General features: G+C 29.8%; 4 protein-coding genes across 4 annotated transcripts in view; 3 read left to right on the forward strand and 1 right to left on the reverse strand.

Moving 5' to 3' along the window:
- Positions 1–6,239, forward strand: part of LOC105359383 (transcription elongation regulator 1) — a 9,770-nt gene extending 3,531 nt beyond the window's left edge. Inside the window, 9 exon segments of the mRNA XM_011495982.1 lie at positions 1–79; positions 163–329; positions 401–609; positions 716–866; positions 4,194–4,895; positions 4,974–5,216; positions 5,302–5,568; positions 5,662–5,963; positions 6,049–6,239. The exon segment at positions 1–79 is cut by the window's left edge and continues 30 nt beyond it. Of these exon segments, the coding sequence (XP_011494284.1) occupies positions 1–79; positions 163–329; positions 401–609; positions 716–866; positions 4,194–4,895; positions 4,974–5,216; positions 5,302–5,568; positions 5,662–5,963; positions 6,049–6,052 (2,124 nt within the window). The 3' untranslated portion in view covers positions 6,053–6,239.
- Positions 6,240–7,920: 1,681 nt separating this feature from the next.
- Poc1 (Proteome of centrioles 1) lies at positions 7,921–9,855 on the forward strand. Its single transcript, XM_011496161.1, has 6 exons — positions 7,921–8,060; positions 8,493–8,855; positions 8,949–9,159; positions 9,353–9,552; positions 9,626–9,776; positions 9,842–9,855. The coding sequence occupies exons 2-6, from the start codon at positions 8,511–8,513 to the stop codon at positions 9,853–9,855; spliced, it is 921 nt and encodes a 306-aa protein (XP_011494463.1). The 5' UTR covers positions 7,921–8,060; positions 8,493–8,510.
- Positions 9,856–10,405: 550 nt separating this feature from the next.
- Atox1 (Antioxidant 1 copper chaperone) lies at positions 10,406–10,923 on the reverse strand. The gene is made up of 3 exons (XM_011495984.1): positions 10,822–10,923; positions 10,683–10,758; positions 10,406–10,565 (listed from the first exon to the last, which is right to left on the reverse strand). The coding sequence occupies exons 1-3, from the start codon at positions 10,831–10,833 to the stop codon at positions 10,435–10,437; spliced, it is 219 nt and encodes a 72-aa protein (XP_011494286.1). The 5' UTR covers positions 10,834–10,923; the 3' UTR covers positions 10,406–10,434.
- A 576-nt stretch (positions 10,924–11,499) lies between these two features.
- hop (tyrosine-protein kinase hopscotch) overlaps positions 11,500–15,472 on the forward strand; it is a 5,168-nt gene continuing 1,195 nt past the window's right edge. Inside the window, 11 exon segments of the mRNA XM_011495985.1 lie at positions 11,500–11,813; positions 11,910–12,208; positions 12,282–12,647; positions 12,732–12,935; positions 13,020–13,297; positions 13,420–13,771; positions 13,851–14,010; positions 14,086–14,207; positions 14,319–14,472; positions 14,556–14,895; positions 15,232–15,470. Coding sequence (XP_011494287.1) covers positions 11,712–11,813; positions 11,910–12,208; positions 12,282–12,647; positions 12,732–12,935; positions 13,020–13,297; positions 13,420–13,771; positions 13,851–14,010; positions 14,086–14,207; positions 14,319–14,472; positions 14,556–14,895; positions 15,232–15,470 — 2,616 coding nt within the window. The 5' untranslated portion in view covers positions 11,500–11,711.

The following is a 15,472-nucleotide window of genomic DNA, read 5'->3' on the forward strand; positions in this document are numbered from 1 at the left end:
TCGGAAGATACAAGCGAGAGCAGTGGTGATGAAGATAGACCTACACCTTCGAAGAAAATAAAGCTCGACGAAACAAAAGGTTTGTCTCTTTTAAATTTATTCGAATTCTTTTAGCACATACACACGTTCATTATCTAACACAGTTACTTATTAAATGTCTAGTTAATTCTGTAAAAGTAGAAGAGGAAGAGGAAAAAGATAGCAAAAAAACAATTGATATTGGAAAAGAAGCAGCTATAGAAGCTGAAGTACGCGCAGCTAGAGAAAGAGCTATTGTACCATTAGATACTAGGATAAAATCATTTAAAGAGATGCTCACTGAAAAAGACGTAATAATTTATAAAATAATTTTAACCAATTATTAACCAATTGTATTGTAATTATATCATTTGTTAATTAGGTATCAGCATTCAATACGTGGGAAAAAGAATTACATAAAATTGTATTCGATCCTCGTTACTTGTTACTAACGTCAAAGGAGAGAAAGCAGGTGTTCGAAAAGTATGTGAAAGAACGTGCTGAGGAAGAACGACGGGAGAAAAGGAATAAAATGAAGGAGCGAAAAGAGCAATTTCAAAAATTACTCGAGGAAGTTAATCTTCATGGAAAGTAAGTGACATTAGTGTTATTATTTTTTGTGATGTAACGTAGTGTTTTGAATTTACATAAGTATTAATCGTCTTAAAAATCTTTTATATATTTCTCCATCATGTAGATCATCGTTTAGTGATTTCGCTCAAAAGCATGGCCGTGATGAGCGTTTCAAGAACGTTGAAAAAATGCGAGAACGCGAGAGTTTATTCAACGAATATCTTCTGGAAGTGCGTAAACGAGAAAAAGAAGAGAAAGCAGCTAAAAGAGAACAGGTATTTAGTTTTGTTTTTTTAATCGTATTTACTAATCAATCTTTTAAAATTTAGCTCTTGTGATTACATCAGCGTTACACGACAATGCAAAATTAATAATTGCAGATTATAACACATTTAAAATCGATAGAAAATAAAAGAGGGCATAATCCTTTTATTTCGTTTTTTATGTAATGCCCATATCATGCATGCAAATATAAAATATAATGCCTTAAATCACATTCATTTAAAAGTCAAGTTTATAAGTATTGTTTTAAAGATTTTTAATAGTTTCTATCGATTATTATTTTGATAGTATACATTAAAAAAAAAAACTTTTACTTCGGTACAAGGTTACTTGCAATATATAATCTATAAAATAAATAAATTGTTTAAAAATATTTTTTTCAGGTTTAATATATATTTTCTTTCAGGTTAAGTAGGTATGTTGATATAAATTTTTAGTTCCACTAGTACGTCTCGGTAATTTGTTTCCATAATACGATAAATAATATTTTATATATAATCGCCGAGGATTGCAAATACTTTCTTCAAGATGATCTTTTTCTATACATAATAAAAAAAATATAATATTTTCACAAATGTGCAAAATTCTGTACGAAGATACATATACATACATAAATAATTCCATAAATGCATATTTACATACATACATGCATATATGCATAAATGTTTAAATGCATGCATATATATATACATACATACATTTAGTGAGATAAAATGAAAAATTATGGGGGGGGGGGGTAGAGATTGTGAGTGAGAGAGAGAGAGAGTGAGTGAGTGAGTGTGAGAGTTAGTGAGATGGAGAATGGGGAGGCGGGGGGGGGGGGGTGGATAGAAAGCGAGAGAGAGAGAGAGAGAGAGAGAGAGAGAGAGAAATAATAGTTAAATTATAGAAAAAGATCAATAAAATCAAGTTGTGAGGGACAGAGAAATAAAAATTGTTAGTATGTGATGCGGTTCCTTGTGTCTATACTCATGTGTTCTGAACTCTCCACCAGTCAGTCAGTCGGGATGCAGGCAGGACAGGTTCCGTATACGGAGTACAGGGTGGCATCTTGGTTGCGCTCTCTGAAGCAGCTGCTCGGTGGCATGGATGAGATGTCATCTAACCATCCTCACCTACACACACCGCGCGGCACCGTTGGCACCCTCGCGCGCTGCATTCTTTACTCCAAAGCAGAGTCATGAGAATGAACGAACTCGGTATTTGTATATTAATCGTAATCCTCGTTACTTGAAATCAAGAACAACAAAATCAGATCATTGAAACTACCAATGAGTGATTGAGAGAATTAGAAAGAAACCAATAATACTTTTTCATTTGTACATATTGAGGTCTAAACTTTCATCGGTCTCTTTTTTATATGTTTTACGTTTGTGATAGAAAATCGAGACTGTTGGAACAGAAATCGCAGCGGGTATATTCGCCTCAGAGCATACCCAAGTTGCAGCAACGAGAAGAACAAGTTTCGAATGGATTCGCATTGCATTTATTATACAATATTATACATTATATTTGTTCACGAACAATTAGTTAATATTTCAAATTATTTTGCTGAAATTTGGATTCTCTAGGGTGAATGTTTATACTCATTGCGTTGTAGTTATGTTTTATCTAAGGAAAACGTTTGCTTTCAATCGCTTCTCTTTGATTACATTACTACGCGCATATGCGAGTCAATAGTTTTCGTTTACCGTTACGAGGATGATTATTAAAATAATTTTTTTTTTTTTTTTTTTTTTTTTTTTTTTTTTTTTTTTTTTTTATAATAATGAATTTACAATTTATAATTCATAATAATGAATATTATAATTTAATTACGAATACATTATTCATTACTCATTCGATAGAAAAACTCTATATAATTCTAATTCCATACTATTGCACACCATGAAATTCAATACTCTTATAACATACTTTTTATTTGGATTAATGAAGTTGTTGGTGACAAAATTTTATATGTTGATTAAATGATAGATATTTCTAAAATATTAAAAGCTATAATATCGAAGCTCAATCATTGGTCCTATAGCAATAAAGGAAGCAATCGTCCAAAAGATGGTTAATAAATATATTTAAAAATTTTTAATATTAGCAATTTTTAATCACGATGGATTACAATAAAACTTTATTAAAGTAGCATTATAAACACTGTTTTATAAACATGATAAATAAATAAGGTCTATTTATTATTTACTGGCTGAAAATGTTTGAATTTTTTAGTCAATTTCCTTTCGATAATTCTCATATAATAATTTACAATTAAATAAAAATAAATAATTAAAATGTGCTTAATATTATTCATTATATTTGATTATACTTATGAAGTAGAGATTCACAGACTTTTTTTTAAATTTAAAATAGATAAAATAATCAGCATATCAAAGTGATATAAAAATAGCTCATAGTACTCTATTAAAAATATTTATATTATTAAAAGTGGTAATTAAAAAACAAATTTCGTATTTAAAATAAATTATTAAAAAAAAATTTTAATAATAGAAGAAGTTAGAGATTCAGTATGTAGAATAATATAAAGCTTTTTTTGAATATAATAATATTATAAATGTAATAATAAATAATTTAATAATGATTTATTGAATTTAGCGGATATTAATGTTTAACTAATCATAAATTGTTTTTCAGCAAGCCGAGGGCGAATTTCATAATTTTTTATATACGCACATCCAAATATCGTTAAGTTTTATGCTTAAATTAATGTTTAATAAAAACTTATAAAGATTTTGAATGATTAACTTTTAAATTACAAAGTATATTTATATTATTATAAAATTAAAGATAAACAGTGTAAAGCTTAATGAGCACTTCAAAATATATTCATAATAATTACTCTTTTCTTACAGCAATTTAATCTTAAACCTCTTTTTCAGCAATATGTGCAGCAGATAATTGTAAACGCGAAATGAAATAATATAATAAATTATCGCGCGGAAATTTTTATATCTATATAAAACAAAAACAAAAATACAGGAGTCTTTAATAAAAATAGAAATCACAGATGTAGGATTCCTTCGTAAGTCATGTTATTGATATGTACGTACACGTATAAGTTAGCCGAATTACAAATGCATGCACAATATTCGACATATAAATGTAATTAGTTTATATATATATATATATATATATATATATATATATATATACATACATACGTGTGTGTGTGTGTGTGTGTGTGTGTTTGTGTAATTATGATGCGTTGAAAAGGCGAAAGAGTGCACTAAGCACTGTATATTATAAGCGAATAAAAAAAATCTGCCCAAATGTTGTGCCGACACAAAAACTCTTGCATACGCTGCTTACAGGTGAAAAAGGATTTCCTGGCTTTGCTGCGGGAACACAAGGACATCGATCGTCATTCCCACTGGAGTGATTGCAAAAAACGTTTGGAATCCGATTGGCGTTACAGGAACGTTGATTCGGCGAGTACACGCGAGGACTGGTTTCGCGATTATGTACGAACATTAAAGGACGAGCGTAGGAAGGAGAAAGAAAAGGAGAAAGAGCGAGAGCGCGAGGCAAAGGAGGAGAGACATAGAGAAAAGGAGCATCACAAAGAGAAGAAGGAGAAAGACAGGGACAAGTCTGATAAGAAGGAAAGGAAAGAGGAGAAGAGCAGCAAAAAGGAGAAGAAAGACAAGGACAGGGACAGAGATAGAGAACGAGAACGAGACAGGGACAGGGACAAGGACAAGGACAAGGACAAGGAGAAGGACAAGGACAAGGATAAGGACAAGGACAAGGACAAGGACAAGGACAAGGACAAGGATAGGGATAGGGATAGGGATAGGGATAGGGATAAGGATAGGGATAGGGACAAGGACAAGGATAAGGATAAGGATAAGGATAAGGATATCGAGGTCTCGTCGAAAAAGAAGCGCAAAAGTGATGAAAATCACGAAAAGGAGAAAGATAAAAAAGATGTCCATGTTGAAAAAGAAAGTGGCGAAATTGACGACGCCGAGGAGAATAATCACAAGGACACGCCCAATAAAGACAATGATAACGTAAGTTTCATTATTTATTTTATTAATTTATAAACATTTTATTCTGTGTTCTATATATATTCTGTTTTTGGTATTCAGGAGAGTTATCGACACGAAGATGACGAAGATGATAAGTCCGATTCGGCAGCGGCTGCCGCGGCGGAGGAAGATCGCGAGAAGCAGAAAAGAGATCGAGAAAGAAGAGCAGAGGCAAGTCTTCGAGAGCGGGAGCGGGAAGTGCAAAGAACCTTAGCGACACATCTTAGAGATCGCGATAAAGAAAGGCAGCATCACAGACATACCGAGGCCGTGCAACACTTTAATGCCCTGCTTGCTGATCTGGTGAGAAGCATATTTCAATTTGTTTATTTTTCTCCCTCTTTAACTACTTTATTTTTACATTGAGCAATGAATTTCACTTATTTAGGTAAGAAATGGTGATCTTGCGTGGCGTGAAGCTAAAAGACAGTTACGTAAAGATCACCGATGGGAATTAGTCGACACTTTGGATAGAGAAGAGAAAGAAAGATTATTTAATGAACACGTTGAACAATTGGGGCGTAAGAAACGAGATAAATTTAGGGAACTGTTGAATGAAGTTGGAGCTTCCACTGAACTGACAGCTTCATGGAAAGATGTAAAAAAATTACTCAAGGATGATCCACGGTATCTGAAGTTTTCATCTAGCGACAGGGTAAGCTGATTTTGCTAAATAATTTTAGTTAATTTATATATATATATATTTTATTTTTATTTGATAACCCAATATTTCCATAATTGTTGATAGAAATGTGAGAAGGAATTTAAAGAGTATATCAAAGATAAATTGGTAGCAGCAAAGGCAGACTTTCGGGAATTGCTTCAAGAAACAAAGTTAATAACAGATAAAACGTATAAGAAAGTGCAAGACAGCAGTGGACATTTAACGGAGATCGAGGATATTTTAAAGAAAGATAAACGATTTTTGGTTCTTGAGGCTGCATCTTCTGAAAGAACGCGGCTCCTTATGGGATATTTAGAAGAATTAGCTCGTCGAGGTCCACCTCCACCTCCTACTGCATCCGAACCATCGCGTAGACCTACAGTGAAGTAAGCGATTTTAAGAATTTTAATTTTGTTTTCATGAATACAATGAACATAAGATTAAACAGTTTTTATATTGTTTAAATTGCAGTTGAAAGGTTGATAGTATTTTACAAAGCAAAAGTGAGCGATTTCCTTAGTGTCAAAAAAACCATAAAGGTTGTGGAGTGAACACGTGTTACCTCACGTAATCATCGCTATTGTTATACATAGTCATCAACAAATAATACAACCAAATATAAAAATTAAAAACTGTATATAAGTACAAGTTTAAACTGAAAAATAAAAGTTGAATGCAAGTGAGAAAGAGCTACGATTATATTTTAATCAATATTTGGATAGCATTCTTATTGTCTCCAAGAGTTTGAATTTAATAACCGCAGAGTTCTTACCACGATGTTACTGAACAGCAACTTCAGACTTGTTCAATAGTGTCATCAATTTTTTATAACTCAATTGACCTGCATTGATAGCAAGTAATAGATTTGTTATTTTCTTGTTTATCTTAAGCAACAGTAATAAAATAAATATTAAATAAACTACAATTTATTCAACGACTAATTATGCTTTTTATATTTATCCTTGTTTTAGATTTGTAACAATCTTTTGTTGATATAAGTTTATTTAATTGCAAGTGTCTTCAAGCAGTGGAAATATAATGCAACTAATCAAATGTCTTTAAAAATTTATATTAGCATTTATATAGGAAAGTTTGATTTTTATTACAGATGCATGTTAAATTACTAAAATTTTAAAAATAAATAAAATCAATCATTTAATTAAAAAAATATGTTTTATTATAATACAATACTTTATAATATTTGTATATTAGAAAATAAAAAAATTAAAATTAAAAAAAAAAAAACTAAAAAATTTATACTAATTGATTTGCATAATATAAATAACTATGTTTTCAAAGTAGTTGACTATTTGTTTTTTGTATATTCTTTGTAGAATCTTGTATTTTTGTAGAGGACTCGTTAAGTTAAATTGTAAAATTGATGAAAAATTATATAAGAATTTGATTATTGATCGTTTGGTATACTAATTTGATAATGTAGTAATGTTTTTCATTTACAACTGAATTTATTTACTAATATCTGTAGGAATAATATAATATATAGTAATTAAGGTTGGAAAAAGAGAAGATTAATTAAAAACTATAATTTGGTATTTAACATAATCTATCGATTGAAAAAATAAATGACTGATAACACTAAAGAGGCCAAAATTTAATTTGAAATACATTAAAAAATTAAAATAAAATTATAATATTTGAGAAGAACAATGAAATAGTTTAAATATAATATATTATTTTTTATTTATATATATATATATATATATATATATATATATATATATATAAGTAAAATGTGAATGATAATTAAAACGATACAAAACACAATATATATATTGTTTGTATATGCATATGTATATAGTGTTTTTATCGTTTTAATTATCATTGAAAATGAAAATAATTTTTTTTTTTATTAAGAATATTTGTTTCGTTATTGATGTTATATGGTATTGAGTTTAAGCATCAATTAGATGTATAATACAACTATTAAGATGTGAAACAAATATTTTTAAACTAAAACTTATAAGAATAATTTTAATATAAAGTTTTTAATAGAATCTGAAAGTTCATATGAAAACATTTAATTTATTTTTAATTGTCTTGTAAATATTAATTTAAATATGAATTTTGTTACACGCGATTTTAAGGTTGAATAGTCGTTAGATTAAAAAAGATAGATCGAAATGGGTTTAAAGAGAAAAAAAAGTATTAAAAAATATTTGTAAATCATTAATAAATTAAAGTATTATTAACATTAAGATGCTATTAACTGATTTTAGAAATGATTTGAGTTTTTTTATGATAGCGATAAATAACTATTTATTAACTAATACGTTAACCACATCCGTACACCTTGCTTTTAATTATTTTTATGAACATAACGTATTAGGATGCATTTAACTTTAACATTTTTAAAATTTACTTTCGATTTATTATAGTACATGACTCATCATTGGCAATAGTCAACCGTTAAAATTACGGTGTTTAAACTGCAACGAAATTTTAGCGTCATTAATTAGTTCTTAGTAAGTTTAATATTTTTTACTGAAAACAATATTTAGATATTTTATATGTATGCATATGCAGTTAACGAACGCACGCACGAACATACACACACTCACTCACAAGCACACACACACACACATATATATATTTAATATTATTTTTTATAAATCTAATGAAATTTCTTTAGAGAACAGTTTATTTTTTATTTTTGTTTGAGTAAATTCAAAAAATATTTAGGTTATGTATCTAATATATAGATTGTTAGTAAACTGTATTTGACATTGAAAATATATATTTATACAAAAATGCAAATATTTATTTTATATTATTTTATTGTAAATTATTGAAAATACATAATTTATAAAAAATGTAAGTTAAATTATATATGAAAATATTTGTAATTGATTTGTAAATAAATTAAAAATTTTCATTAACATATATTTATATTAAAGATTTTACAGAATATAATAATGTACAATTTGGACTGTAATCCAGATATTGAAAAACATTATACAGGGCATACTGGAAGAATAACAGGTATCTCATTTCATCCTGAAACGAACCAAGTTGTTTCCTGTAGTACGGATAAGAGTTTGATAGTACGAAAGATTAATTCAACAAGAGCTTATAGATTTCACGCACATAATGATGAAGTTACCGATGTAAATTACGCTCCTTCTGGAGAAGTTTTTGCAAGTGCATCCAAAGACAGAACCGTAAAAATATGGGTTCCAAAAATTAGAGCAGAATGCCTAGACTTTATACCACATCAAGGTACCGTAAGGTCTATACAATTTAATCCAGATGGTGACAAGGTATAGTTTTTCCTTCTTTTTCTTTGTTTTTTTTCTTAATAATGCAATTTTTATTAGAATATTAAGAGAAAGCATTAAAAAATCTTGATTTAGTTACTAACTTCGTCGGATGATAAAACTATAAAATTGTGGATGGTTTGTCAAAGAAGATTTTTGATGTCATTCATAGGTCATACAAATTGGGTAAAATATGCCACATTTTCACCAGATGGAAAACTCATTGTCTCATGTAGTGACGATAAGACTATAAAGATATGGGATGTTGTAAGCAATCAATGCATAAAAACATTTAATGAAATAAAAGGTACCAGTTTGCTTCTTATTTTTATGCTAAAGAATATTTAAAAATTTTGTTAATAATAAAAGTTTTAATGATTAACGCTTAATTAATATTTAAATTGTTTATACTATTTTTATAAAATAGATTTCTTATAGTTAAGTATTCATTACTTTAATGTGCAGTGATAATAAATTAATTAAATAAAATCTTTTTGAAGCATCGTTCGTTGATGTTGAATTTCACCCACATGGAATTGCAATTGGTGCAGCTAGTACATCGGGTTCTATAAAAATCTTTGATTTGAAGACAGGATTTTTACAACAATGTTACGATGCTCACCAAGGGCCAGTATGTAAAGTAAGATTTCATCCAAATGGGAAATTTATGCTGACAGCATCGCAAGATTCTACATTAAAGGTATATATATATATATATATATAATTGAAGAAATGTAATTTATAATTTACTTGCTGAAATTAAATTGTTATAGGTACTTGATTTATTAGAAGGTAGACCCATTTACACACTCAATAGCCATACTGGCAGCGTAAGTGCCATAGCATTTTCAAAAGAAGGAGATTATTTTGCATCGGGTGGTTCCGATTGTCAGCTTTACATTTGGAAATCTAATTTTGATAGAGGTAACAAATTTAACAAATGAATTATTAAAAATTTGTAAAATTTTATTTAAAATTTTAAATTCCAGAATGCAACATTTGAGACTTGTGAAATGCTAGGGAGGCAGCCTATCATTGAAGATATAATTAATTAATGTGGAGGTAAAAATTATTTTTCCAAATATTACGTAAAGTCACAAGAATCTCTTAATAATATTTTATAAAATAATTAGCGAAAGATAATTAAGGATTAATTGAAAATTTGCATCAAATTTAAAAATATAAAATATAAAAAGAAAAAAAAAAAAAAAATAAATTACCATTTGTGTCTTATGAAAGAAAATTTATTAATATTACACAAATTACAGTATAAATTATAGGATCCCTCAAAGAAGAAATGAACGCTAAAAATAATACTGTAATTAACTAAAAACTAAAATAAGATTAAAGGAAGTTGTACGTGATTGCAAAACGCAAAATATTTGAAAGATTTTATTTTTACATTTTATACAGTATTATTGTACTAGAATAAATTATTTATTAATTTTAGTTTTTGCAATTTATAACAATATGTATGAATACGTATTTAAAATTATAATTTTTGTATCGAACGGTTGTTAAAACGCTTAATAAAAATTTTCAATGCTCAGCATGACTGCAGAAATTTTGTCATCAACTATATTTATTTTTGAACACCGACAAATGAACATGTTTTTCCAGTCTTCTTGATTGATTCTAATATTTGATTATGATCAAGATTTGTCGTTACAAATACTTTTTTTGATGGAAGATCGATTGTTAGTTTGGAAATATCTGTAATTATTACATCTATTAAATATGCTTTATAATATTACGAAGCGCATTAATAAATTAATAAGCAATGACGATTAATGAAAGCCTCTTTAATAAAATTTTTATATATAAAATAACCTGACACTTTTCCAAGAACTCTTTGTACCGCGTTAGAGCATCCTTCGCAGGTCATGTCAACATTGTATTCGTAAGTCTAAGATTAAAAATAGTTAATTTTATTGGCTGAAAAAATATAAAATAAATTTAGAAATATTACTTGCTGAGCCATATTTTTCGCTTTGAAAAGTTCGATCTGTTTTTAAATATTTGACAATATTTAAATGCCGCTGGCTTCAATGATACAATAATTATTAAACATTTCTCGCATAAAATGCAATCACTCTCACTCTCACTCTCTCTCTCTTTCTTATTATAATTAATTTTTATTTCTTCTTATAAATCTTATCATAATGTAATGTTGTAATGACATTGACGTGGAACGACATAGAGTATAACAATGTTATAGATTCGCATAGATTAAAGTTCTCGTAGTGCTCGTAGAGCTAAATTTCCAATCTTATATTTAAATTAGAAAGAAAAATCAACAAGTTTTTTGCCTCGATTAATTTCAACGAGATTTTTTCTCTCGAAACATTTATGCGCAAGAGTGACGACTCTCGTACTCGACGCTTTAAAATATATAATCAAATGTAAAATACATCGACTAGATGTTTTAGCTCCAAAGGGAATACGAACTGATACAGTTATATCTAAAGTGTTTGAATTTACGGATAAGAAACTTTTGGAATGTTAGACATAATATCAAGAAGTAGCATAGGCAGAAGCGCCACGGTGAAAATGTTTAGAACTACGCATGTATACAGAGCTTGTAACTTATCAAGTACAAATTATAGAAATTATCCAGTATAAAAACATGTATGAACATTTATATAATTCAAAGAGTACAAATACTTGAGATAATATCGTTACCGTTAATGTACTTTTCAATGTAAAATATGAAGATGTGCTTTTGTAAAGATGTTGGTTTTATTCACTGGCAATCGACATGTTATTATTAATAAATTTGCGAGGATAATGACCAATTGTTATTAATCCAGAATAATGGATAAAGTATAGATAAAATTATAATTTTTCTGATCGACGATCATGGAGGAAGATAAAATAGCAATAATTAGCGTAGCTACGGAAGTAAAAATAATTAACGTTGCTTATGCTAATGGTTGGACTGCGGAAGATTTATGTATTAAGGTTAGACTATTGTGTTTTATATTTTTTAATAATAGAATGGGTTTTAAATTCGATTATATATGAAATTTTAATAATCGAGTTGTTTATTTATTGCAGATATGTCAGCAGTTTGGTATAGGTCCCGTCGCTCGACATCTTTTTGCTCTTAGAAATCGTACGACAAAGAATTGGTATCATTCCGGATACAAATTTGATGGAAAGGAGAAGCACAAATTTGAGTTTAGATTAAGATTTAAGCCATCTAGTCTACATAGATTAAAACAAATAGATATAAAGGCGTACGATTATTATTTTCAACAAGCAAGAGGCGATGTCTTAGAGAATAAGGTACAAGACATTGTATACGAAAGGCATAAACGAGAATTGATTGGCTTAGGTGTTTGTGATATGTATAGGTAATAATTTTTGAGTTACCAATTTATGGCAATATTAATGTTAATTTATATTTACTTATTTACTCGTTTGTAGAGTTATGCTGGAGAAGGATGTTGCGCGTGAAATTGTCGAATCGGATTATAAAAAATATATTCCTAAAGAATGCATCAAACGCCATTCATTTTTTATTAAAAAACCCATTCATAATGCCTTAGCTCGTATATCAGGACACGATGCTTCGTTTGTTAAAGAACAGTACCTCAATCAATTTGAAACTATGGCACCTAATTATTTATGCGAAGAATATAAGGCTTTAATGGATAAAGGATTGCCTAATCCACCGCTTCGAATATTATTGAGAATCAATGCCATTGAAATAAAATATTGTCAGTTAGATGAAAACAATAATAATTGGAAAATATTATGTGCCATCGAAGATCTTTGTTTTGTCTCCATTAGGTAATATTTAAAATTCTCTTAAATCGCCTTATTATATGATTATTTATCGAAAAGTTTTTTGCAAATTACAATAATTGTACTTAGGCAAGATAATACCGTTGAAGTGTCAAGAAAAAATGGTATTCCATCATATCTGAAATTTAGTACAAATTCTTTATTAATGTCATTTGTTTCCGTACTCGATGGATATTATCGCTTATCTGTAAAATGGACATTTAATTTGTGCGGTGATGCTGTCACAGCTAGCCTAGAGCGCTTGCATAAATTGAAATGTCATGGACCCGTTGGGTAAAGATATTGGAATAAGTTTATTTTATAATGTTAATAACACGATAATCTTTAAAATCTTTTAAAACTTTTAAAATCCGTTAGAGGAGAATTTTCTTATTCAAAACTTGAAGAAAAAAGGGCCAACAGACCAGGAACATTTATTTTACGTGAAAGCGAGTCCAAGTACGATGCATTTTATTTAGATGCTTGTGGAAAAGACTCAAAGCCTCGTACAAGAAGAATCGAGAAACTTGGAGCCGAAGATTTCGCCTTATCAGATTCTATGCAGCGATTTAAATCTATTGCTCAATTAGTTGCCGCTCACCAAGATCCTGAAAATTCATTGTATCTTAACGAATGCTTGCCACCCTCAGAATATGGTATATAATTATCAAAATTGTTAACACTGCATTTTTAAAGATTGTGCTATCGTTATAATTCTAAGATGTTTATTCAATATTGCTTCAACAATTCAATGTTTCAACAATCTGTTAACATTCAGATAAGTCACCGTTGCTAATATGTGCTCCCGAAGGATTGGGCAGTGATGTTGCAGCCGATGAAGACATTATCGCTGGGGTATTGGAAGGAAGGCCTTGTTGCGTATCGCCTCACGAGCTGCAAGTATACAAAGCCCAGCCTTTTCCTAAAAGCAAAGAAAGTCAGGCTCGTCTAAATTCGTCGTCTTGCGGAGGTCCTGCTACGACTCTTTATAAAGCTATGTGGCGCGTTAGCAAGGGCAAGAGACTAGAAGTTGCCATTAAATTGCTAAGAGAAGACGAAGGTCAACCGACAAAACAGTTTTTAAAATTAGCACAAAAGTGGGTCCAATTAAGATCCACAGCCCTCGTAAGGTATGTAATTTAATATTATTAATAAAAACTAATAATATATAATGGGCGTCCTAGCTATGAACGATTTTATTTTTAATAGGTTGTATGGTATAACACTTGCACCCGCAGTGGGTATGCTACTGGAGCTCGTTAAATTGGGACCTCTCGATGCTTATTTGCGTAATAATTCCCCACAAACTATCAAGACAGTTGACATGGTCGAGGCTGCCGCTTGTCTTGCCACAGCAGTATGGCATCTGGTAAATTTTTCTTTTCACTCGAACAACAGTTCTAATATAATATAATTTTAGTTAACGGTACATTAATTAATCCAGGAAGAGAACGGAGTTGTACATGGAAATATACGATGTCGAAAATTATTAGTACATACACATACCGATAATAGTTTTATAATAAAACTGGCCGATTCTGGGATATTTAGTTATAAATCAGCTGAGTATGTTATAATTTTTTTTTTTTTTTTTTTTTTTTTTTTTTTTTTTTTTTTAGCTTTATATCTTATCCTAAGATTTATATTCAATTTGAAAGAAATTGTTGATTCGTGTAGCGTTCACTGGCTACCTCCTGAGTGCTACAGCAATCCAGATTTAGCGAGGCGTAACATCCAAGCCGATGTTTGGGCTGTTGCTACAACTCTTTGGGAGATTTTTTCGAGAGGAACAATTCTACCATCCCAAAATGACCCCGACACAATAAAAAAGGTATGAAAATTATAAATAGTGTACTTGAATTATAATGATCATACTATCATCGATCATCAGTAAAAAGTTATATATTATTTTAGTTTTATGCTAGTGGGAAAAGACTGCCGATACCAAGTGGCTGCCCATCCGAGGTGTATAAGCTCATGACTGACTGTTGGGGTGAAATTGGAGGTTCAAGGAAACAACCACAAGCCATAATGCGAGATATTAACCAAATTAAGTATCAAGTGTATAACTCGCGAAGAAGTCATGCTTATGCCATTGCATTTCCAAAACGAGCAAATGATTCGGAACTTATAGACGATGATTTTAGTGAGATTACGGAGCATAATTCATCCTCAGATTGCGAATCACGAGCCAGTAGTCTCTTCACAGATCGTACGAGCTTGCCTTGGGACGATTCCGAAGATAATATCGGAGGTATTCAGCATCATAATAATGCTAGAAAAATAATAATAATTAATAATCATCTAGAAATAATTATAATAGTAAATTAAGTATCTTATTAAAAAATAATTCGTGGTTATTTTTAATGATTTGTTTTTATTTAAGGCAATTATCGCACGATGATAGGGTAGAAAAACATTTTTTATTCCATAAATTATTAGGTGAAAGTTTTATATTATATTATAATTATTATGTTAATTTAATAATTTTGATAGAACGTTGAGATCGCAATATTGAAATAAGCTTTATGATAATAGGTCCTTCGGGTACGTAATTAAAATGTCTTTAATTAAAATACGTGTGTTTAAGGTTTAGCCGAGTGGAGTGGCATTCCGTTTCAAGATACCGATGACGTTCTTTCTACTTATTTGGGTTGGTGGGCAAAAACGAGTGGCAGTTGCGATGATCACGGTGATAATGGATATGATAACGATGGTGGATTGTTAGGACAGATGCAAAGTATTTTCGAATTGGATGCCGATTGTAATGTCATTCTGCAGGGCCGTATAGGTCAAGGTTTTTATGGGGAGGTATATCTCGGTACACTGGA

The sequence above is a fragment of the Ceratosolen solmsi genome, unplaced genomic scaffold (assembly GCF_000503995.2).
Source record: "Ceratosolen solmsi marchali unplaced genomic scaffold, CerSol_1.0 scaffold11, whole genome shotgun sequence".
NCBI classification, from domain to species: Eukaryota; Metazoa; Arthropoda; class Insecta; order Hymenoptera; family Agaonidae; genus Ceratosolen; species Ceratosolen solmsi.

Coding starts and splice junctions, on each gene's coding strand:
- Poc1 (XM_011496161.1), top strand. CDS start 8,511: ATGTACAATTTGGACTGTAATCCAGATATTGAAAAACATTATACAGGG. Junction 9,160..9,352: donor AACATTTAATGAAATAAAAG/GTACCAGTTTGC, acceptor ATCTTTTTGAAG/CATCGTTCGTTGATGTTGAA. Junction 9,553..9,625: donor CGCAAGATTCTACATTAAAG/GTATATATATAT, acceptor AAATTGTTATAG/GTACTTGATTTATTAGAAGG.
- Atox1 (XM_011495984.1), bottom strand. Junction 10,566..10,682: donor AGTTCTTGGAAAAGTGTCAG/GTTATTTTATAT, acceptor TAATAATTACAG/ATATTTCCAAACTAACAATC.